Below are 25,520 nucleotides of genomic sequence, written 5' to 3' on the forward strand. Positions count from 1 at the left end.
GAACAGTTGTTTCACATGTCAAGGACAAATCTCAGCAGCTACTGATAATAGAAGTACATTTTTCCGACTTGAGAGGTAGCTGTATCATTCGAATACCTTGAATAATGGCTTGAAGGTGCTGTACGCACTCTACGAAAGTCACAAAGGAAACAAAGATGTATCTAACTACAGGTTCCATAACTCCCACTTAAAGCCCGATAGAACCATTCCCACCATACGTTTAGAAGTGGCAAAACAGAGCGCAATCCAAACAGAAGCCCTTATGCAATGAATAGAACACCTTTGTAAAAGTCTTATACTCGAAGTATTGGGCCCTTATACTAAAGTGAAATTGAAAATGAAAAGCACCTTCAATCTCTAAAGCTCTTCTAGAGTACTGTGCTTTATCGGGTGTCATGACCCAGGCTCTTAATTTGCCAGTAGCCACTTCGCAGATCCTTCAGCAAGAATATATTGCATGTCTTAAACGATCCCACGAATTGTTCGCGAATAAGGGCATAAATTCCTTTTCGTGATTTCGTTCAGCTGTGGATTACTCTAAGGGGCCGAGCCGACAAGACGGGATACACATGGGCTCCGAAAGCTTTCTATGATTGTGGCGGAAAAAGGCAGTTCTCGACTCTAGAACTACCACGCCTAACACCTGAAAGCCGACGGACTATGCAGACATCGGGATTATCCCAGGTGGGCGTTGTTTTGAGCCACAAAGGCAGTTTTAATAATCTGCCATGTCGACGGCCTGACTAACGTTAACTAGCTAGGTCTACGACGCCACTGTTCCCACTGCTTCGGCGGGAACGACGCTGACTCGGGCGCGGTCGGGCCCCCTCTTCGCCGCGAGACGCGAAGATGGACGTCGTAGAAGTGGAAGGGGATATGATTTCCCCGGAAGCATATGACGACCACGGCTGGATTGCGGCTCACGAACGCCGTAGTAACGCCAAGAGACGCCCAGACCTTGATGAACGATCCAAGAACATCGGAGACTCGCCGGTTTCAGCGGCGTGCAATACCGCGAAACCTCGTTTTCTACAGCGACCAATGGTCCTGAGGCGAGCACAGCTACCGGAGGATGACTACAAAATCGTGATCCGCCCGAGAGGTGGGCTCGACATGGCGCAACAACGCATTCCGTACATAAAAGATGGCGTTCTCCTGGCAGCCGCAATGACAGCAGAAAATGCCGGAAAAGATACATTACGAATCGATCCAAGACAAAACAACATGAACATGAGCACGCCGAAACTGGAGAATGCGAAACGCTACAGCCACATGCGGGAAATCCAACTCGGATCGAACACCTACAGTACGGCGCTTACATTACTGCGCCGGAGAATACCTCCAAGGGAGTCATACACGGTATACCAGAATACGACAAGCCTGAGGACGTTGAAGGAAGCCTAGTGAACTGCAGAAACCCGACTGTACTACACGCAAGAGGCATGGGACGCACCGATTCAGTTGTGATAGTGTTTGAAAGTACGTACATACCACACTATGTGTACTACCGCGGAGCTGAATACCGACGCCTACTCTGTCGTAAGCAGTACGAAACATGTGCCATCTGTGGCCGCCTCGGCCTCTGATCGGATGTCTGCCCGACACAGAACAAGAAATGTCGGTGGTGCGGACCGTCAGTCCACCTGAAGATCATCAGTGCGAGCCAAGATGCTTCATGTGTGGGAAAGCACACCTCACGGGAGGCAACAAGTGCCGCGAACGATTCAAGGCCCCATATATTCTTAGAAAGAGGCAGTGGAACCAACAACAACCACGGAATGAACATCAATCGCAGAAAGCTATGGCAGACAATCGTCCGAGTCGGTCCAGGGAGCGGTCGGGCAGCACCGATTCGTACAAATGATCGACATGGACCAACCAACGGCAGCAGACGCCACGACAGGAGCCGCTCTAGCTCATTCCCGAGACTCCCCGGTGGAGGCGATGGCGGCCGGTCCAACTCCAAGTCCCGGTCCAGGCCCCGGCTGAGGTGCGAATCGATATCGAGATGATCCCCACTTCACGGAACCCCGGAGGGCTCTGGCGGGGACGACGGCAACGAAACGCAGTTGAGCTGGGTACACACGGTCTCCGGTGCTGCTTCTCCATCTAATATAACACCTAAAATAGAAGGGTCCGCCCTGGAGCAGGAAATGATCCACATTAGGAAATTACTAGCGCAAATTACTCGTGAAAACGGTAAGCACAGGGAGGAAATTCAACAATTAAGGCAAGAAAATGATAGGCTTCAGCAGAATCGGATACGCGAGCCGAGTCACACCCCTACCGCCAGTACGGCACAGACGCCTAGCCGCGAGTCAAGGCCCGTTCTCGCACAAATGACAGGGACGCCGCCCCCACAAAAGAAAAGCTGAATGCGCGCCAGACGCGCAAAGCAGCGTCTCAATGCAGTTGTAAAAGCAAGTAGAGGGAATGTTTGTGGCGTTAACTTAGACGCTACAACAACAATTCGCCGGGTTACAGAGAAAGTTCATGGAAATTCCACAAATAGAAGGCATTGAAACCCGTATAACAATTGTTGAAAACGCGCAAAAAGACTTAAGGCCCGCGGGAGTGGGACGGATAAAAGCGGTTACCAAACCATATCATCGACCCATACTTACAGAAACCAGTAAAGTCACCGGGCATGGCTTCGCGTAATAAATACATCATATGGCAATAGAACTGTCACGGGTATCGCCGGAAACGGGGACACCTACAACAGTTCATAAGTAGCAAGGAGGCTCCAGACGTCATCATCCTGTAAGAAACGCGGGGACTGGCTAAATTATCCGGTTACAAAGCATACTGTGTTTCCGACGAGAAGGCGTCCGTTACAACTCTTGTACATAGAAACCTCACAGTCATAGAACACAACACTGGCGTGACCGGCGTAGACCACGTCCTGCCGGAAATCATTCCCAGGCGCAAGGGAGAAGGAAGCCTTTTTATCTTAAATGTATACAGTAGCCCTGGACACAAGCTGAGATTCGGCCCGCTTTTTCGTAAATCCTTAACTTTAGCAGAAAACATGCAATGGTAATTGCAGGGGAATTTTAATACACCCCACGCGGCTTGGGGGATACCGTTTGGAGAACGTCAAGGGCCGTAATCTTTGGTTAGACGCTGAGCAGGAGGGTCTCACTCTCGTAGGCAGTCGCACCTCACGTCGGATCCGCCAACTTTCGGCCCTCGTGCCGGTTCTTTTATCCCTATCCGGACAGTTTCTTCACGAGTGGGTGAAGCAAGTCGTCAGGACCCCTTCGATACCCATCGTATACCAATACTCGCCCGGGGTGGCCCAGGAGAGTTTTGGGAAGCCCTTGACTACGCCGTGCGCCGACCTAGGCCTATCCGGCCTAGCTCGAGTGCGGCCGCCCGCACACCAGCGCGCAGACGAAGGGACGACCACCCGGCCGCCCGCCGCCGCCTCGTCGCTCATCTCCCGGCTGCCCACCGCCATGGAGATCGCTGTCCAAGGACAAGAGGTGACCCCCGAAGAACTTTCGGATGCTTCCTGGCAGACGCCAGGCCTCCGCGCCCAAGAGCAACGCCGCGCAGCGTTGCGCCTCGCCGCCGCCGACGCAGCTAAATCGCCGCGTTCGAAGCAGGCAAGTGCTTCGCGTCCTCAGCCCCGCCGTCACACTCCACTCCCTCGCCTCCCGGCCGACACGATTCACATCGTCGGCCGCCCAAAAACCCCCGTCGACCTTACCAAACTCCAGCCTTGGCATTTATACACCGCCTTGCTGCAAGCAGCGAGCCTGAAAGACCTCCCGCCCGCATCTCGCGACACGGTGCGGATCCACCCGGTCAACAACACCTTTACGCTCAGCGTCGCGGAATCGGCTCGCGCTCAAGCCTACCTCCGCATCACTTCCCTCACGGTGTCCGGCACCACTTTCGCCATCCACCTCTACGCCCCACCGCCGGACGACGCCCTACGGGGCATACTCTACCACGCCTTCGATGACTTCACGGATGAAGCCATCCTTGACGATCTGCAGGCAAGCAATCCTGCACTTTCTATTGTGGGTGCCCGCCGTATGGGCAAGACTCCCCACATCTTGGTCACCCTCCCGGACCCCAAACTACCCCGGTGGATCTTCTACCATGGAGTCCACCTTTGCCTCCTCCCTTTCCACAACAAGGTGGAGGCCTGTTTCAACTGCCGCTCGACTGGCCACCGGACCGACGTGTGCCCCAAGCCACAGCAGGACAGGTGCCGTCGTTGCGGCGACATTCACCCCCCACCACTCGAGGGCTCGCCCCCGACTTGCACCCCCCGCTGCATCGTTTGCAACGGGAATCACTCCACGCATAGTTCCAACTGTAAGCGCCGCTACGTGCAGCGCCCTCAACCCCCGAAGCAAACGGCACGCGGTCCTCCGCCGCCTCCGCCCTCCAAGTCGACCAGTGACTTCCCGCCCCTCGCTCCAGCGGCGCCCAAACCAGCCTCTAAGCCCACCCAGTCACTGTGGTCCCACGGCCCCCCCGGCGCTCCCTCGGCGTCCTCCTCGCCGCAGGTTGTCGCACTGCAGCAGGAAAACGCATCCCTACGACAGCAGCTCACTGCACAAACCGCTCAACTTGCGGCACAGAAGACCCAAATTGAATCCTTCCAAGCCCAACTGCGAGCTCTGGAGGAGAAGCTCGAGGCAGCCATCACGCTCCCATCATGTCTGCCCTCCTCAATCGCCTCCTCCTCTGACATGGATGTTCAGACTTCCGAAGGAGGCACTAGCAAACGCCGCAGACCCAACACCCCCCTTGCATCTCTCCACTTTTCCGAAGAGGTTCAGGCAGCCATCAAGACTACCCTGGTGGACCTCGAAAAACGGCTGGATAGCCGTTTCAACTCGATATACCAGCTTCTCACGGCACAGCAAGAAGCCCTCAACGCCATGCGCACGGACCTCACTGCCTATCCCCCCGCCACGTCCTTCCAATCTCTCCAAGAGCAGGTCGATAGCGTTCAAGCCTCCATGCTCGCAACCATCCGAGCCAAGCCACCGCTCCACGTACGCACCACCTCATCCTCTGCCGCCCGACCGTCGCAAGCACCAGCCGAGGCAATACCTTTTTCCTCCGCTACTAATCATGGCTGACCGCTCTGTCGTCACCGTTTGGCAGTGGAACTGCCGTGGTTTTCGCCCCAAGCGTAACCACCTCCTTCTACACCTTCAACAACTGGACCCCTCGGTATCTCCTGACGTCATCGTACTACAGGAGACTCACGCCACCACTTCCCTCTCGGGTTACGTCGCCCACGACCAAGTAGCTCATCACCCCCTGCCCCATCCCGTCACGGCCATCCTCACTCGGCGGACGCTCACGGTCAATCGAGCCGATCTGCCCTTCCCTACGGTCCACCATGTCTTTATCGAGGTCCTACCTCAGCGACGTGAAGACCCCTCTCTTTTTATTCTTAATGTTTACACCCCCCCACGCGTCACCAAAGACTTGTCGCTCGTTGCTCTGCTCCGTGCCGCTGCAGCGAGAGCAGCCAAATCCCCCCTCCTCGTTCTCGGTGACTTCAACGTCAGGCATCCGGACTGGGGTTACTCGAAGGCCGATGGCCCCGGCACGAGGCTGTGGCAGCTCGCACACGACCTCCACCTCTCCCTGCTCACCGACCCCACGCAACCCACGCGCATCGGCAACAGCGTGTGCCGCGACACCACTCCGGACCTCAGCTTTTGCCGTTACGTGCACGACGCGCGCTGGTCCAATACACATCAGTCCCTGGGCAGCGACCACTACATCCTCGCCATCCAAGCCCGTACCTCCGCGTGCAAGCCGCGCCCACACACGACCCGCTATACGGATTGGGATGCCTTCCGAGCCCGCCGGCTGCACTCTGCCGCCCCCGACATCGAGGACCTTTCGATGTGGACCGACCAGCTACTGGCGGACCTCGACGGGGTCACCGCCTCGATCCCCACCACGGAGGACCATCCGGCAATTGACTCCCGCCTCGCCCACCTGTTAGCCGCTCGCACGAGCCTGACCAACCGTTGGCATAAGCAACGTCACAACCGTCGCCTGCGCCGCCGCATCGCATACCTCGATCGCGAGATCGAGCATCAAACAACTGTGCTCGCCCGCCAACAGTGGGAGCAGCTTTGCTCAGGGATCTCCGGTCAGCTGGGCTGCAAGCAATCCTGGCATCTCCTCCGCCACCTCCTCGACCCTGCTTCCGCCAAGTCAGTCGCTCGGCAACAATTACAACGCGTTGTCCGGGCCTACCCCGGCGACACACCGTCGCTGATAGCAGACCTGGCCGCCAAATACCTCCAGCTGCCACCCCCTGGCACCTCTTCTCCCCCTCTCGCGTCCTACTCCGGTGCCCCCAACCCCGAACTAGATGCCGATATCACGGAAGCTGAAGTCTACGCGGCGCTACACAAGCTCCGCACCACCTCCGCCCCCGGTCCAGATCGCATTCCCAACAAACTTCTCCGAAATCTTGATGCCCCTTCGGTCCTTGCCCTCACTTCGTTCCTGAATGAGTGCTGGCGCTCCGGCAACCTCCCCCAGTCGTGGAAACACGCTCGCGTGGCTTTCATCCCGAAGCCGGGCAAGAAACTCACAATCGAGAACCTCCGGCCCATCTCACTCACTTCGTGCGTCGGCAAGCTCATGGAGCACGTCGTCCTAGCTCGCTTGCAAACGTACACAGACGCTCACCACCTCCTTCCCCACACCATGATTGGTTTCCGCCCCCACCTCTCCACACAAGACGTCCTCTTGCAACTCCACCACGACCTTCTCGATCCGCCCACCTTCTCGGACACTAAGGCTCTCCTTAGCCTCGACCTTCACAAGGCGTTCGACAACGTCTCCCATTTGGCTATTCTTACCGAACTCGCCACCATCAACCCTGGCTCTCGCACCTACCACTACATTCGCTCCTTCCTCACGGCCCGCACGGCCGAAATCATCGTGGGAGATCTCTCGTCTCCCACGTATGCACTTGGATCTCGTGGTACCCCTCAGGGCGCCGTCTTGTCACCTTTTCTTTTAATCTTGCCCTTCGCTCACTTCCCGACAAGCTCGACCGTATCCCCGATCTCAAACACACCCTGTACGCGGACGACGTAACTCTTTGGGTCACGTCTGGCTCCGACGGGCACATTGAGCAGACGTTGCAACGCGCAACTGACGTCGTCACGAGTCACGTGCACGCGGCCGGTCTCGCTTGCTCGGCGGCCAAATCGGCCCTCCTCCTCATGCGGCCCCCCGACCGGCGTCGCCACAAGACGCCTCACCCCACCATCACGATTCACGCCAATTCTACTCCCGTTCCCGTCGTCTCGCATCTCCGGGTGCTCGGGCTGATAGTACAGTCAAACCGCCATAATGCTCACACCATCGACCAGCTCTCGCTTTCGGTTCAGCAAACCGCGCGCATGCTCGCTCGTGTCCGAGCGCGGCGCATCGGCATGCGCGAACACGATCTCCTCCGCTTAGTCGACGCTTTCGTCGTTTCCCGTCTCACGTACGGCCTTCCTTATACGCGTCTTCTCAAATCGGAACGCGACAAGGTCGACGTCCTCATCCGCCGTGCATACAAGACTGCTCTCGGCCTTCCCCTCAACGCGTCCACGGCGCGTCTCCTCCGCCTGGGAGTCCACAACACGCTCGACGAACTGATCGAAGCTCACCGCACCGCTCAGGTGCAACGCCTTCATCGTTCGCCGACCGGTCGCTACATCCTCTCTTCCATCGGTCATGACACGTCTTCTCACCCACCAGACCTGGTCTCACTACCGCATGCTCTTCGGGCAGCCTTTTCCATCAAGCCGCTACCCAAGAATATGCTCGCGGGACACCACGACGCCCGTCGCCAAGCCCGTGCGGCCATGCTTCACGCCAAGTACGCTGACCACCCGGCCATCGCCTACGTGGATGCGGCCCGATACGCCTCGCCCGGGGACGCCTTCGCAGTCGTCTCCGTCTCCCCCTCCTCGGCACCCTCGGCACCCTTGGGGCCGATAATCACGGCCGCCACCGTTCGAACGCCCTACGTCGTCGAGGCTGAGGAGGCGGCCATCGCTTTAGCCGCCACCTCGACCGACGCCAGCGTAATACTCTCCGACTCCAAGCACGCCATCTCCAATTTCGCCCGAGGTCTCGTCTCGCCTACCACCTTACGGCTCCTTAGCCCACTTCTACTGGAGGACGAACCGTGTCACATTGAACTGGTCTGGGTTCCCGCCCACTCGGGTCACCCCGGCAACGAGTCGGCTCACCAACACGCTCGAGGATTCGTCGACCGAGCGGTGGGCCCCTCCGTCTCGGACGCCCCGGTGCCGGAGCCCCTGGTCACCTACCACGACATTACCCAGCCTATCGCCTCGAACGGTACGCCTACCCACCCCCACATGGCAGTCTTCCCAAGCGGTCCGAGATCGCCTGGCGTCGCCTCCAGACCCGCACCTTTCCGTGCCCGCTAGTGTATTCGCACATCCACCCTGGTGTCATTGATCCACGCTGCTGCCTGTGCGGCGACGTTGCCTCCTTAAACCACATCCTCTGGGGCTGCCCGCAAGACCCCCCACCCACCGACCTCGTCTCGCCACCCCCCACCGACGAACAATGGGAGGCCCTTCTCTCCAGCACCGACCGAGACATCCAAACACGGGTCCTGGCACGAGCTGAAGACTCCATCGTGAAGCACGGCCTGGAAGCCTACGTAGCTTAGCCACCCTTATCCCTTACCCCTTCTAATAATAAAGTTGACACTCACTCACTCACTCACTCACTCACTCTCGTAACGTACCCGCAAGCGCCCACTAGAATGGGTAGCAGCGTGAGCAATGACACCACACCAGACCTAACTATTACAAAGAACACACCCGATGCAAAATGGATAAACACACAAGAAAACCTGGGTAGTGATCGCTTCATTGTAGCAACAACTGTACATGCAGGCCCATCAAGAAAGAGAGGCAGGAAAATAACGTATGTCGAATGGGACTCCTTCCGGGAAATCCGGGATGAGGAAGCTGATGAAGCCATACATGACATCGAGATTTGGACTGAAAAACTGCATCAAAGTGCGAAACGAGCCACCAAAACCATTCCGAAAAAAGCGGGCATAGAGGAGGCAGACACCAAACTGCTACATATATGGGAGGCAAAAAGCCGCATGCAGAAATGCTGGAAACAGCAAACACTTAAGAGAAACCTGAGAAGGAAAATCGCCATGCTCAATGAGGAAATACAGGACTATGCGAGCAGATTAAGCCATCAGAATTGGGAGACCACGTGCAACGCCACTGAGAGACAGATAGGGCTACCTAAAACCTGCAATATTCTGCGTTATCTTTTAGACCCGCAAAACAGAAAGTCCACACAACGGCACTGCCTGCCTAAAATAAATCACACATACAAAGGCATGGAAGGAACTACAAAGGCCCGGATGGAATCGCCCACGCCAGGCCCGGATGTAATGACCAACACGATCCTGTGAAATCTCGATGATGAATCTATCTCGGCCCTCACCAAATATAGTAACAACTTCTGGGAACAGGGTAATATTCTACGCCAATCGGAAACCGCCCACGTTATAATGATTCCAAAGCCGGGAAAGAAACTTCAACTTGAGTATCTCAGGAATATATTGTTAACGTCGGGTGCTGGCAAGCTCATTGAGCATGTCATCCTCACACGTCTAACTAATTACATGTACGATAACGGCCTTTTCCCGCGCACCATGATCGGGTTTAGACCAAAACTGTCTACACAAGACATTCTGTTGCAACTCAAACAACAAATAATAGGCGCGGGACCTCAAACTCTGGATACCATAGCTATCCTTGGTCTTGATCTTACGAAGGCCTTTGACAATATCATCCACAGGCCTATTAAAGAAAACTTACAAGGCCTAGGAGTGGGGCAACGAACCCATGCGTATGTTAGACTTTCTCTCTGACCATATTGCGCAAATCACAATAGGTGAAGTGAAATCCAAAGAGGTAAAACTCGGAAGCCGGGGCACACCGCAAGGATCAGTCTTATCTCCCTTTCTTTTCAATGTAGCTATGATTGGCCTTCCAGCAGAACTAGAAAATATGAAAGGATTACAGCATAGCCTGTACGCCGATGATATCACCCTTTGGGTAACAGGCGGAAGTTATGGACAGATAGAGGAACTTCTCCAAACAGCCATACATACAGTCGAGAAATATGTCGTGGATAAAGGATTGAGATGCTCGCCCCAAAAATCAGAATTACTTCTATACCGACCGACACGCAGGGGCCGTAAGACTTCTACGGATAAACCAAACGTCACGCTTTTTGTAAATGGCACCCATATACCCATTGTTTATATCCATATAACCATTTATATCCATTGTCGCCAGCATTAGAGTCCTCGGACTGCACGTATCAGCGAACGGCCACAACGGGGAAACAATCAAAATACTAGAAAACAGCGCGCAACAAACAATGAGACTAATTAAGAGAATAACTAATCGCTATTGTGGGATGAAAGAGGACAATCTGGTACGACTAGTCCAGGCTTATGTCATTAGCCGCAAAGTATATGCAACCCCTTACCTAAACCTCCAAGTAGCAGAAAAGACAAAAATCGAAGCCATCATTAGAGGGTCATTTAAACAAGCAATAGCTTTGCCGATGAACACATCGAATGACAGGCTCCCAGCCTTAGGTGCCCCCAACACCCTCGAAGAACTCATAGAAGCCCATACGATAGCGCAGTACGAAAGACACACAAACACCTACTGGCAGACACATATTTAACAAGCTTAGAGTAACATACGCATCTCAGTATGGCTCTAAAGCAGACATTCCCCAAGACATAATGAAACAGCTTATTGTTCCACCGCCACCGAGAAACATCCATCCCGAACACAACAGGGAAAGGGGGCAGGAAAAGAATGAATGTTTATGTTTAATGGCGCAAGGTGGGAGGAAAGGGCAAGGTCTATACACAGGCGATTCTGACGCACTCAGGACGTGGTGTACGTCGACGCGGCCGAGTACACGACTAATCAAAATATGTCTATCGTTGCAGTAAACTCAAAAGATGACCTTAAGGTCAGCGGATCTATTAAGACCAACATAGCCGAGGTGACTGAGGAATGGGCCATTGCTCTCGCAATAGCTTCCACATTGGCCACGATAATAGTCAGTGATTCTAAAACCTCAATTTTAAATTACGCAAAGAGGCGCATTTCGCCAGAATCGCAACGAATCCTGGCAAACTTCCGCGGTCAGCGCGTTGTCCATATTATCTGGGCGCCTGCGCCCTCCTCTCTCCCCGGCAACGAGGTGGCCGACACCGTGACTCGAGGACTCACAAGCCGAAACCGGGGCGCCGCGGCTGGGGCTGACAGGGGACCGGTTGGTTGGCTACAGGGAGATAACTAACCATAGCAGATTGGGGAGGGTGTGTTTTCCTCCCGCACACCCGTCACTTATTAAGCAGCAGGCGCTGGCGTGGCGCCTCCTTGAAACAAATACGTATATGAATCCGGTGACTTATGATAATATTACCAAGACGAATATTCGGCCAAATGTAAATTTTGTCAAGAAAGGGCGGACCTTGATCACATCATCTGGGCCTGCCTTCGGGCGCCCCGACAGGGCCAATAAATGAAGGATCGGAAACAGTGGGAGACCGTGTTGCTAAGCTCGGCCCCCGAAGACCAACTTTTGGCCGTCCAGCAGGCCGAGGATGCCGCTAGAGCTCAACGGCTTCTGGCCGCCATCTAGGCGGGGTTGGCCTCCGCACCAATCTGCCGGCTATATAAATAAAAGTTTAAGTTATTTCTCTCTCTCTCTCTCTCTCTCTCTCTCGTTCAGCTGGGCGTAGTTGATCCAGAAAAGAAGCGCGCCGTCTTTATTTTTTTCCAGGCAGAATATTGTCACGTGGTAGTGACGGTGAATGAAGCAGCCCAACTGGGAAAGACGAAACTAGCGTGTTATTGGGCGAACTTGTGCCCTTGAAAACAGGCTATAGACCTCAGACGCTGCCCAGGCGGCGCTGCGAAAAAACCCGTCACCAGCGCCCCCATCGGAGCCTTGGCGCGAACTGAGTAGTGCAAGGAGAGCTGTCCGCAAGCGAAGGTACATAGGCCACAATGGACTCTTCTCTTTCGTTTGTGTTGAGGCACGGTTTCCTAAAAATCAAGGACCTGGAAAGCTTCTTCCGCCCATCCACGCTTCGGAAAGGAATCTCAGCAGGGCGAAGTACGTGTACAATATAAAATAAAGTCTCAAGTGTTATTTCGGCGTGCTGCAACTCGCAAGTACAGAGAGCGTCAGGTTTATCTATAGGCATATCAGCATAAAAATATAAGCATTTCAAATTGGTTCAATTGAATATGTCCTGAATACAAGACTTATTAAGTATCTCCTATATTTTTATGTATTTTATCGTAATGTTTTGTCTCACAATTATTAACAGAGAGTAAATCCTTTCATAGCCTTTTCCAGGGCAGCAAATAGCGTGCGATCATAACGAAAGTAAGCTTCCTACAGTGCCTACGCGCTGCATCTTTCTTTCTCGCAGGACCTACAGCATCGCTCAGTACCTTCATTTGAACTTTTTGCAGACGCTTCGAGCAGCAAGCGCGCACGCATAAATGTAAATAAACGCTACATTTTTTTTCTTTACACACGTGCGTTATTTCGCAATTACTCATCCAGTGCTCCTACAGCAACTTTATTGCTCATATTTGAAAAACGCAGTCGAGCAGGCTCAGCACATTGCGAAGCGTGCTTGTATCGGCGCAGGACATACAAAATACCGAAAGTAGAAATGAGCTCGCGATACAACGATGCTCCAGAACAGGATTTTGAATTCATAAACGAACCAAAATGTTTGGTTAAGCTGACCTGCCAAATCTCTCCGTTCCACTTGTTGAGTCAAGCGGAGGCGGACGTCTGTTAAAAGGCGGAGATATCGATGGCACATAAGCAGGATGGTTCGCAACGTTGTTTTTTCTGTTACCAACGAAGTGGCGGCTGCAGATTCTTGAGTTTTCGCTTGGTTACCACGGTCCTCCGTCAGGGCTACGCAACACAATTACAGAAGAACAAAATTGTCGCACTTTCTCATGCGAGCCGCTGTGTTGTGGGGAATGCAAGTAATCCGATTACCCAACAGGTTGAACGGCCCGTATCCAGCGCTCTCGCCTTTCCCCTTCATACGATCGCGGTGGCAATCGGTAAAACTGAACGTTGTTATTCCGTCCTTCACATTCATGGCAATTTACTACACAACAGTAGCGTCGATTGCGGCCTTTCTTCGTAGCGCGCGAGCTATCGCGGTTGCCGTTGTTTCCGTCATCAGTCTGATGAGTGAGCCAGCAAGCGCTTTATGGCAGTTCGGTGGCGCGTCCGACTAGAGTGGAAATTCATAGCTCTCTGTCTGGGTGTTAAATGAGCAAACACTCGCCACATGGACCAAAATCTTGTTAAATCGTTGTTTCGCAGTCGCTAGCGGCATAGGCAACTTAGCAAGGGAGTCGGGCTTCGCACTACTCAATTACTCTCTCTTCGCACCGGCAGGTGGCGCTACGCGTCTTGCAAAACTCTAGAGTCTGACGTCCATACTCAAAGAATGGCGACAGCGGCGAACACGGTCGGTGGTCGTCGGAAATTTGATGAGCGGGTCAAGCGCGTCAGCTTTTATACATCAGTCGTCGAACGTTCAAGAGTAATCGCTCGGACCCGCGTGCCTTCCACCAAGTTCTACATTATTCACGTTGTGCACACATGCAATCAGATTACACAAGGTTCGGTCACAACAAACAGCGGATAGAAGCATTGATAACATTCCAGAAACTTCCGATACATGCAAGCGCGTCCCGCGCTGTGCGATAACATTTGTTAGGCGGTGAAACGCGTCGCCCGATAAAGACAAGTACACGTGTCAATAGAGGTGACATGCTGGGTTTGTAGAATGCTGATTGAACGTGCTCTAAAGGGGGTATTTTAGTCTGGGCAAATATGCTCCTCCGCTTTGTAATTGCAGCACGTCTGATTTTCTAGGCAGAGTGAAAAGAGCCTGTGAATGAATGAAAATGCGCGCAAAGGCTCCCCGTGCAATGAAACGCTTCGTGTTCACCTCGACCCTACTTGTAGTTAGTGCGCCTCTCCAAGAGTCCACTAATGGTCCCCGTTGATGCAATGGTAACTGGAATTGCCCAGTCTCTTCAAAGTAGTGATAGTATTTTGATTGTTAATGTGGTGATGTTGCCTATATAAATTCGGAGCGAAGGTTTCAGTTGTTCGTTTGCGCCGTTGAAGAAATCCGATAGCGGCGAACAAATGTCGAGCTACTAGCATGAACCTCTGCCGAATCTTGGATTATTCTATCCATTTTATGGCGTAACTGGCAAGGTGACAGGGCTGTATTGCTTTTGGGCGCTGTCAGGACCTACCTTCAGAATGCGCACAACTTTTTTTTTCTTTATGTGACGCAGCTTGGTTGGGCGGTGGGTGGAGTGAAATACCTGAAGGGTTCCCTAATGTGTATGACGAGTCTGAATTCTCCAACGGGTGCTTTTACGAATCTTTGGCATTACAATCACTCACGGAATATAACTGAAGAAGTTAAAAGCGCAGGCTCCGTATTCGGATTCATTGCAGTACACTGGCCTGTCAGGGTCTTTGTGACAACATAGCCTCGACGAGTTTTCGATACCATTTGTTGCCGCACATGACCTCAAAAAGCCGTCCAGACCATGGCAACACGACCTGCCGAATAAGGGCAACAAATTTTTCCCGTAATACTGAGCGACCTGCAATGGTGTCGACTTTAGTTATGATTTCACAGCTAAAAAATGAGACAGTAACGTTGCAGAAGCTGAGTAGTCGTACAGCACGTATGCAATTTAAACGTTCATCGAACACAGAAGAAAATATGTAAAAACATGATTACCAGCAGTCTCACGAACTCAGTCGCAGCCTTCAGTTTCCTGGACCTGAACATGGAGAAATCAAGCGTCTGGGTGACGGCGAACGACGCTTAGAAGCTAACGCTGTCGCTTAAATGACGTAGTATACTGTGCGCTCAGGTACTGCTCACTAGTACGCGTTCGTTCCCCATTGTGACTTCCACTGGAGTTAAATTCTGAAAGGCCCTCTTTGCGGTAGGGGAGCTCAGAGTAGATATGACACAATATTTAGCATTGGTAACAGAGTGGCTGATTGTCATTTATGCACGAAAAGTACTCAGTGGACTTCCGCCTTTACGCTAAGGGGCCTCTGGCGCGAGTTTCAGCATGTAGTTGAACTCTGTAATGGGCTTGTCATCGCTACCGCGTCAGAAGGTAAATGGTGGGCCGTAGATATAGGAAGAACCAGGAGCAAGTCGGCATAAGACAGGAAGGATTGAGAAGTATTTGCTTCTAGTAGTGCCAGTGGTGGTAGGCAGAGTTGAACCAGTTACGGTGGATCAAATGCCATGTTGCAACTGCAGTGAAGGGGACCGATAAACCATGATGGGGCCCCGTAACTTCAACAAAGACTTGTAACTGATAATGGAACAACTTAAAGAAATCGTAACAGCTGCCGGTTTCATGGAAATAGGTGTACAATTGTCGCTGCCTGGAAATATCGGCGACTAGTATACTATAAACCCTTTCTTGATTTTGCCAACAAACTTGACTTTCACCTTAACAACTGCGATTTCGTGCTGCAGAAATGTGTTACATTTGTTAGCAAATAATGAGTACTCAGACTATTACTTTCTCTCATCTGGTGTAGGTTACAACATTTGAACAATAAATAACCGCCTTTTCTCGTATTGGTTGTTGAGTCTCATAGCTCACAAGCAAGAAATTGTAGGGTTTTGCTATGAGAGCGCGTCCACAGCCAGCGAAGGGTAACAAACGAGCCTCTGCTGCTATCCAATGCGAATAAGTACTTGTTGATATGAATTCTCAGACCTCGTATTAAGGACGAAGAAAATCGAAGCACAGAAGTGAATTAGCTGTTTTCAACTTGTTCTTGTTGCTTTGCTAAAGCTATCGTAGCATGCAAGTGCTGTAAGCAAGCAGAAATATGAAAAACTATTTCGCACCTCGACACTGCTCCATACATTGATTCTGAAATTCACAGCAACCTATTCGGTACTCGGGTCTCAATGTTTCTGAATTTTATTCTACAACTGTCAATTAGAGCTAATACCAACGGAGAAATATTGCGATGGTCTTTAGACATAACGAGAATAGACCAGATTTGCCGAGAATGCATCGACTACTGACTCCAGTGACAAGATCGAGAACGCTGGTATGACAAGGTAAGTTTTAAAATAGCAAGAATTTGTATGAAAGGCCTAATAGCAGGAAAAAGGCAGCAGTCACATCAAAGTAGTGTGAAAACGCAGATGTCCACCCAATCTTCCCCTCCCATGGTGAGTGCAAAAAAAAAAGCCACATATTTGAGGCATAATAAAAGTCAAAGCATGTAATCATTGGTTATCAAGCCAAATTACACTTAACAACCCAGAAATTGAGGATACTTCTCCATGCGTAAATAAATTTTGCATAATGGAGACACCTGAGACCGGTGTTGTTGCATACATTCTGAAACTGAAACACATATGATAATCAAATATTATAGCTTAGATTTTATCGAATATGTATAATACAGGTTCAATAAATGCATATGAACCCAAGACAAAAATTTCTCACTAGCTGAGCAATAACTCAGACAGTATGCAATTGGTATTGTCCTTGCTTGGTGTAATTGGTCTCTATTCAAATTGCCTGATACTTCCTTTTATCAGAGGCCTATTCACAAATGTATCATGTTTTACGGGATCAGTCTTATGAGTTTCCTTTTTAGCATTTCTCTGAGATGACTTTACCTTCCAGTGTGTTTTACGCGGCCTCTGTTGTTCTGCTGACTTGAAATTCCCCTAACTTCAAATTTGACTTTTGCATTCATTTTACTTTCGTTCGGCTAAGCATAGGGTTGCCTTATTTTTGGTATATATAGTCATTTTATTTCAATATAGTAGCAGGTGCTGCTTAAAAGCCGCAACGTCTCGTGTTATGCGACATAATGAAAGATATAATTTTTCTCGCATAAATTGCTTTGTGAAGAAGAGGTTGTGTTTGTGCACTCATTTTTTTTAGACAACCAGGAACATAGTAAAAGGAACTTAGCGTCATAGGTTTCCACTGTTACACCATTTGCATAGATTTTAGGCTGCGGCCCTGTGGCGTGGAATTGCACATAACTCTCTTAAATAATGGAGATGGACATAATATGCAAGCCTTTATAATCACAATAATTTACTTAAAATTTGAAAGCTAATGTTGTGGCGTGATGTTTTCTTCATTACTTTTCAGTGGAGAGCGGGTTTGGACAGAGCGGTAAGTAAGGAAAAAAGATTATCGACCGAAGTATTGTGATGAAGACGCGACTCGCTTTGCACAGCGCACGCGGAAACTTGGACAAAACGAATACAATTAGCTTTAAAACACGGGTTGTCAAAGTGAAGTTTGTTAACTGACGAGACATATCACACATTGCAAAAGGAAGCAGGTCAATTTTTGTTCTTTCAACCACGTTTGCGCCTGCGCTAAAATATACGAATCCGTTCTAACCGGCCAGAATTCTGACGCTGGGAAAGCTGAATGCTCAAAACGCCGGAAGTGGTTAATGCGATAGATCCGGAGAACTGGCACATATGTATACGACCTGTTTTCAGGAAACATTAACGTTAATGTATGCAGAAACACACAAAAGCCTTTACTAGCAAAAGTGGCGTTCGAATCCATTTCCTGTCTGCGTTTGCGCTGTTAACACAGACGATAAGCTCAAACGCAAGTGATAGGCCTCTATGCGCTACGTACCTGATTCAGCAATTGTTTTGTGGTGGCTGCAGTTACTTTCAAAGTGAAGTTTTTTTTTGCCTCCTACCCAGTGTTCAGTGCGGGCGCGACTCTCACCGAGTAGAAAGGCTGAGCTGTCGTGTGGCAAGTAAACTGGCTCGTACCCGCATTAGTGCTGGGTCCACAGACGTGCCCATGTCTGGTTTTATTTTCTCTGGAAATATGCAATGAAATTTAAAATGGTACTAAAATATACTTACTGCAACGAATGCTGATATGCAGCGAATGTTCTTCTATTAAAGGTAAACGGTTTTGATGGCAAAGTTTGCTTTGCTGACTGCACAAATGCTTGGTGTATCTGGAATCTAGGTATCTTGCACACTTGTACGTAACGAATTACATGTCATGAAGTACTTGAATTGAGTTTTCTGGTAATTTTATAATCAATGTTTTCGTTATTTACGCAACAAAAATAGAGATAATTGACTTCCCGTTTTCCGTTAACGGATTACATATAATATGTTACATTTTCACTAAAGAAGCTATAACAGATGACGCAGCTTTCAACGCATAAACTCGGCGAGAAATAGTATCCAAAGGGATGAAAACATGTACATGGCCATATGGGTTACCTTCTTGCTACATTGAACGACGTGCAGGTACGCCTCAATGAACTGAACGGAACATGCTTGCAGATTTGCAGACGCCTCTTGAAAGCCCGACTTCAGAGCCTCTCCTTTACTTTAATAACTTTGTCTCTCCCCTGGAAGCGCTTTTAGGCAGTCTTCACAGGTGGTATGAGCTGTTGGCAAATTCTACTTCGCTTAGTGCAGTCTATCACTTCTCTGATGCAGACATAAGCGCATTACCATAAAAACATATTTTTCTGTTTGATACTACTCACATACGCCCGTTTTTTTTTTTTGCGATTGTAACACACCAACAGCATTTCTAGTCCTGAATAATACTGAGCTTCATAATAAATTACATCACACATTTGACCACCTTTTCATCGAACGTGAGCATCTGCTGGCGTCAGTTACAATGACTCATTTAAGTCTAAATGGCAAACAAATCAAGGCTGCTGGCCAGTGGTGCACCAGACGTTGGCTGAGAAATTGAAACGGCACTCTTATTGCTCAATGGCCACTTCGGACTCTGCTGTCAGGGATTCGCCTATCGATGACCTTTCAGTTGTCAAAGTGCACGTTAAAGAAACCCAGGTGGTCGAAATTTCCGGAGTCCTCCACTACGGCGTGCCTCATAATCAGAAAGTGGTTTTGGCACGTAAAACCCCTTAATTTTTTTTTTCAGTTTTCACTCGCCCTATCGGGAGTACCTACCTTAAGCCCCAGCGATAATGAAGGCTTACGCTTCACAAAGATCCAGGCGCGTGAACAGAGGTATTGAATAAGCATAATATAGAGGGCAAGGTGTTGGTACGTTAAAACCCAGCACTTCTCTCGAGCACGCTTACCGAGAAACTTTTCAGTGTCACTGCAGGTGCCTTCACAAGAAAACGACGAAAGATTACAAAATAAAATGCTGAAAAGCAATTCTTAGCTGAGATAAACAACGCGTGAATGTATGCGGAGGATGCATTGAAAAATCCAGGCCAGTTCCTTCTATTGTATTTGTGAAATGTTTATAAAAGCAGGGAGGAAAGTAACGTTGAAGTAAGGGAATATTCATTATTAATTGCTCAATTACTTTCGTGCGGTAGTAATTTGTAACTGTAATCAATTATATTCCTGAAAGAAGTAACTGAAATTGTAATCAGTTTTTTTCTATAACCTATACAAATATGTTATCTTGCGGCAACATCTAGAAAGAAAACGGTATATTTTGTGCTTCCAGAGCGTGGTAGCGATTCGCAAAGGGTATCGAAATGTATCTCTCAGCAAGATAAGAAGCGAAAGTAATTCTCATTGTGATATAAACTGCATTTTGGGGGGGGGGGCGGCATCGGCACACCTGGCTTCTTCTTCAATAAGCTGAAGGCTCAACCAAGTGTCGATGCTATAGAAAACAAACTCGACGTAATTCCACGTGAAATGCGCTATGAATAGCGTATGAAATTAGGTGAATACAGAACATGAAAAGAAATAAAAATAGAACGAATATAGGAATTATCAACGTTTAATAATGTACGCCGAGCTTATCATCCTTACTCACGCAGAAATTTGGCGTAGTTAGTGATAACGGAACGTTGACATCATAAGAGCCGCTACAACGGGGCGTGCCAAACCTACCGTGTCGCCGGACTTCATTGGAGCTCCCAGTCTCCGACGGCAAAGTGCCAGGCCTTTCCTGACGTTAAATGGAAGTTGTCTAGGTAGAAGGAACAGACACGAGGCCGGAAGATTTCGGCGAGGGAGCAGGGTGGTGTGATGTCAAGAGGAAGAAACAGGCCGACGGTGCCACCGAGTCGGCGCATAGCCAGCATGTGCACATACAGCGACGGACGGTAGCCACGTCCACTACGGGAGTCACCACAGCGCTGTACAAAAGGAAGTACGCCCGTCAAGTGCAGCAGATTGCCATGGCAAGCCGAATGCCAGAGTTACCGCCGGACGATTACAAAATCATCGTACGCCCCCGAGGCGGCTTCAACGTGCGTGATTATGGGACGGATTGCATTTACGGCTGTCTACGTAACGCGGCGGGTGTAGGCAGAGAAGCGGCCGGGGAAGATAGCATCTGCCTCAACGTTAAACAGAGCATCGTGGCGCTCAGCACGCCGTTTGAAGATAGAGCCAAACGCTACGGAGCCATTAGCAAGCTTTGCATCGCAGACCGAGAGTTCGAGGCGAACGCCTATCAAGCCGCCCCGGAGAACGCTATCAAGGGCCTGATTAGGAACATTTCCAAGACCGAGAGCCCGGCAGACATCATCGCTAATCTAGTGAAGCAGCGCAACCCCGCAGTTCTGCACGCCAATCGCATGAGCAACACGGACAACATAATCGTTTTGTTCGACGGATTCCACGCACCGAGATACGTATATTACGGACCTATGCTTGTCAGATGCTACCTCTAGAGGAAGCAGATTTACGTGTGTTACGAGTGGGGAAGGCTGGGACACCGCGCCGACGTGTGCCCCAATCCCAACGACAAGATTTGCCGTGGATGCGGACGCAACAATCCGTCGCCTGACCATCGATCCGAACCGCGGTGTCGACTGTGTGGCAAGGGACACTTCACGGGAGACCGCAGGCTCAAGGCGAGATACAAGACCCCATACATAGTCATGCTTCGCCAACTAGAGCGAAAAATACAAGAAGAGGTAGAAGCAGCCACAGCGTACAGCAGTGGTTACAACAGAAGCAGCGAATGTAATGGCAACGCAGGCTACTACCTCAATTTTCCAGAGATAGATCGTCATTGAGTCACCGATAACCGAAGAGGACGCTCGACTAGCCGCTGCGGGAAGGGCGGCACGGGAAAATCCCGATCCCGCTCTCGCAACCGCGCACAGAGGCCGAGACGCACGTCGATGACGCGCGGTGGCAGCGGTCCGGGCTCCGCAGCTGTGGGCCACATCAACCAACAAAGTCAGCAGCAGCACTCGTGGCAGCAACAACAAGGTCACAGGAGCACTGGGCGACAGGTGAGCTGGGCGGCTGTCGCCGCTTCTCCCAGCGAAGGAGGCGCTCCGGCGGGTCGCCCTGGTGGGTCCGCCGTCGGCGGGTGTGGTGCGAACGAACTCGAGCAAGGGATGGAGCGAGTCCTACAACAACGCCTAGAACCATTAGAATCGATAATTGCCGAGCTTAAACGCGAAAATGCGCTCCTTAGAGAGGAAAACTTCAAATTGAAAGGCGAGGCGCCACAACCGCAGCAACCACAGCAACGTCAAACGACGATGCCGCCGACCTCGGCGCCTCGATCACCGACTCCATCACGGCCTGAGCCGGCCGGAATGGACACGGACGACCAGGGCAGCTCGGGGGAGACGGCCGATGAACGCGATGATCGTCCAGTTACCGTGAAAAGGATCGCACTAGATCCCGCAAGACGCGACACCAAACAGCGATGCGGCCGTTACGATAAAGTGCAGAAACGAGTAGACAGCACCGAGAAGAGCCTCCGGGAACGTTTTACAAAACAGACTGCACGAATGAACGAAATATTCAATACCGCGGTAGCTAAGCTCTCTGAACCAATAACACAAATGTTCGCCGCGCACTTGGCGTGCATAGACGACATAGAAGCGAGGCTGTTGCCTGCTGCAGGCAGTCCAATCAGAAAGATGAGCAAGCCGTACGCTAGGCAGCAACAACACAATCAGCAGCAGTGAAACACGCTCACAGACGCAGAGACGCTACCGCAGCTGCAACCGCAGCAGCAACCAAGTCGCCGCAATGGCGACAGTTAAATTAAACGCAAGCATCACTATGGCTACACACGCAACGAAGCACATTAACACTGGGAAACAACAATACACACTCTGGCAGTGGAACTCGGGGCTACAGGAGGAAGCGGGGTAATCTCCAGCGATTCATACGCAGCCGCGAGATGAAACCGGACGTGATCCTTTTACAGGAGACAAACCATCCGGTTAAATTAGCTCGCTGCAAAGCCACAGACTCGACCGCGACGCAGAACAGGCAAAGAAGGAAACGGGCAACACCCCGCGTGGCGGGTGGCGCGGGACCGGGGGCGATGGTGGAGCGCCGGCTGTCTCCCACGCCACGCCCGTCGCCGGTCGCCGCCGTGCTCGTTCGACGTAACGTCACTGTGGCGCAGCGCCAACTTGCGTGCGTAAAGATACTTCACGTGTTCGTAGAATTAATTCCCAAGAGCGGCCGAGGACTCTTCGTCCTTAACATGTACAGTAAACCCACGCTGCAGCAAAAATTCGGGGACCTGCTGCGGGGCACGCGCGCGGCTTCCCGCGGCGAGCCTCTACTTGCTGCGGGCGACTTTAACGCGCCCCACGGAGCCTGAGGCTACACCTGAGAAACACCCAAGGGCAAACACCTTTGGGAAGACTCGCAAGACCAAAGGCTGGAACTGATCACGAATCCCGCCGATCCTACACCCAGAGGGAACAGCGTGAGTGCCGATACGTTGCCAGACCTTGCGTTCGTTTCGAATGTAACAGCGCACTGGCGAAATACGCACGAAGATTTGGGGAGTGACCACACGCTGATCGAGATCACCATAGGCACGGGCCCGAGGGGCCGTGGCACTAACCTTGAAGGCAAAGGTCGTAAGCTCAAACTCGTGAAGTGGGACACGTTCCGCAAGATGTGAGAAGAAGCGGGGCGAAGCGACGAGCCGATTACGGGCATAGGGGAGTGGACCGAGACGCTCAGAAGGGATGTAGACGTTTGAACAGCCTATGAACCAGTTACTTATTTCCTGTGCATCACAATGGATCTTGCGAAACAAATATGTATGATGTCGCAATGTTGTCGGTGCTGGAAGTACTTCCCTAGCAATATAGAAAGAATGTTTAAAGGGGGTCTTTAAGGTTACGCTAATTTTTATTTTTGTGTTTGTGCAGCGGCGTGCGCGTGCGTGTTTGTCAGTCTAGGACCGAACTGCTTTTTTTTTCCTTCTGGCACTGTGCGGAATGAAAGCCCACTCAAAAACAAAACTAGACACTGCTAAATTTGCCCACAAAGAAAAATTCTCGATTTTAGGTAATGCCACTTCTTAACAACCGTTCGCGATGGCATCGAGGAAAGTCTGGCTCGCAGTTTTGGTTTGAGTTGTTGGACATGGCAATTTCGTAAGTCCTTATCGGTCCACAGCATCAACGGTAATTTTGTCCGACACTACATGCAGTAAAGGCACGTTTATAGTCCGACGTTATCGGTGCGCGGGCGAGCGTCGTTCGCGGTCAGTCACGCTGCGTCGGTTGCGCTGCGCCAGCCGAGATGCCATGCCCTCTATACTTCAACGCGCGCGCCGTCGGCTACTATCTTCGGAGGATGCGCAGAACGTTCGCCAAGTCGCGCGCCGTCCGCAAAAGCCGTCTGCGGAGTTGTGTTGGCGCCTTTTTCTTCGCGCGCAATGCATTGTGGTGCGAAAGTTCCGTCGACTCCAACGCGCGAATGGCTCAGGAGCCATATCGGCGCCGGGCTCGTCGGGGCGCGTCGGAAGCCGCCGGTTACGTTGGCCGCGCCCATAGAGTTTCTCACTACATTACCTAGAGGGAAATCTGGCGCTGCTGCGCTGTGGTATGCATGGGAATGCCGGTATATTGTGGATTCGGATTGGCATCGTTCTCGTAGAGACAGGACACCTTGAAGACGCGCTTGGAAAGTACCGTTCCGTCTGTCACAATGATTCATTTTCCACTAGAACAGCACGTGAAAAGCTGTTTTAGCTTTATTATTACGCGAAAACATGTTTTATTTAACTATGATAATTTGTTATTGTGTGTACGACTACATGTTACGTAAAAAGTATCAGCGGGCCGCTAAACTTGGAGGACAGACGACAAGGTTCGCGCTCGCTTTGAATCAGTTGGTCGTCTGTTCTTGCTTTTCTTCGCTTGGTCATGCATCGTGGGTGAGTAAAGATGTAATATGCGTGAATGGAAACATTTTGTGAAGATTTTACTTTGAGAACGCGTTATTTGCGTAGCCATATCCACGTTTTAGACGAAGCCTCTTACAACACCAGCCAACACGAGCCTCGCAGACACATATACCGTCATTCCCAGGACGGCACGGTGCCCCCTTAAGAAACTCCCATAGACGGTGGCGCCAGATTACCCTCTAGCTGTTATAGTGAGAAACTCTATGGCCGCGCCGGTGCGCCCGACTATAGAGGCGTCGTTTTCGCCGACGTCACGTAGCGTGCGCGCGCGCGCGTTACGTCGGACTATAAACGGCCCTTAAGTGCCGATGCGCAGCTTCAACAGTACCACTGCTGCCATCTATATTTACTGTCAGTCGCGCTCAACGCGAGCGACTAAGACCGAGAAAATGGACTAGGAGGGGGCGTAAGGTGACTATCGTCTTGCATATTCCTTAAACTATAAAGAAAAAGGCCAACGTGAAATAGGCTTTCACGGCGCGATGCGCAAGCGGTAATTTATAAAACTCGTGCCCGCAGAGCACACGCGAGATAATAGACGGGAGAGCGCGTGACCAGGACCGATTGTGACGAAGGCCCCACAGAGGCCTAGCGCGTAGCACACCATCTACTTAAAAGGCCCTTTAATGGTGGACTGCCTACGCACCAACAGCGGTCGTGCAGATAGGCCCTCCTCTGACGTTGCGTCAGAGGAGGCCGGTTGCATAGGCCAGCTGCTTGGCCTCGTGTTTCCTCTCTATCTTTTATCTCTTGCTCCAAGGCACAAAAGCGTCCACACGAAAACGATATTCCCAACGTTCAATCAAACTACGATTCACGAGAGCACTGCTAAAAATCTACCTCACCTCGCTGTTCTCGAAATTTGCGCTTGACTCTGAGCAATTGAAAAGTACAGTCGCTCCGCAGAAGCAAAAGGAGTACTACTCATTACAGAAATTGCCATATGCGCGCAAATGAGCAGTGCAAGATATTAGTCGCGGTGAATAGCAGCGTTCAGCGCTTCCGCACGAAAGCAAGAGCGCATCACAGACAAAACAGGGGATACGTGAATACTTAACGTAAATAGTAACTGAGTCCTATCGGACCTACTGAACATGAGAAACGCTGAGAAGGCTGATACCACTCGGTTCTCGCAACACC

General features: G+C 51.0%; 1 protein-coding gene across 1 annotated transcript in view; it reads right to left on the reverse strand.

Annotated features, from left to right (window-relative positions):
• Positions 1–20,634, reverse strand: part of LOC140218746 (uncharacterized) — a 73,348-nt gene extending 52,714 nt beyond the window's left edge. Inside the window, exon 1 of the mRNA XM_072288519.1 lies at positions 20,078–20,634. Coding sequence (XP_072144620.1) covers positions 20,078–20,095 — 18 coding nt within the window. The 5' untranslated portion in view covers positions 20,096–20,634. The remainder of the gene's footprint in view (positions 1–20,077) is intronic.
• Positions 20,635–25,520: the final 4,886 nt, after the last annotated feature.

The sequence above is a fragment of the Dermacentor andersoni genome, chromosome 6 (assembly GCF_023375885.2).
Source record: "Dermacentor andersoni chromosome 6, qqDerAnde1_hic_scaffold, whole genome shotgun sequence".
Lineage (NCBI taxonomy): Eukaryota > Metazoa > Arthropoda > Arachnida > Ixodida > Ixodidae > Dermacentor > Dermacentor andersoni.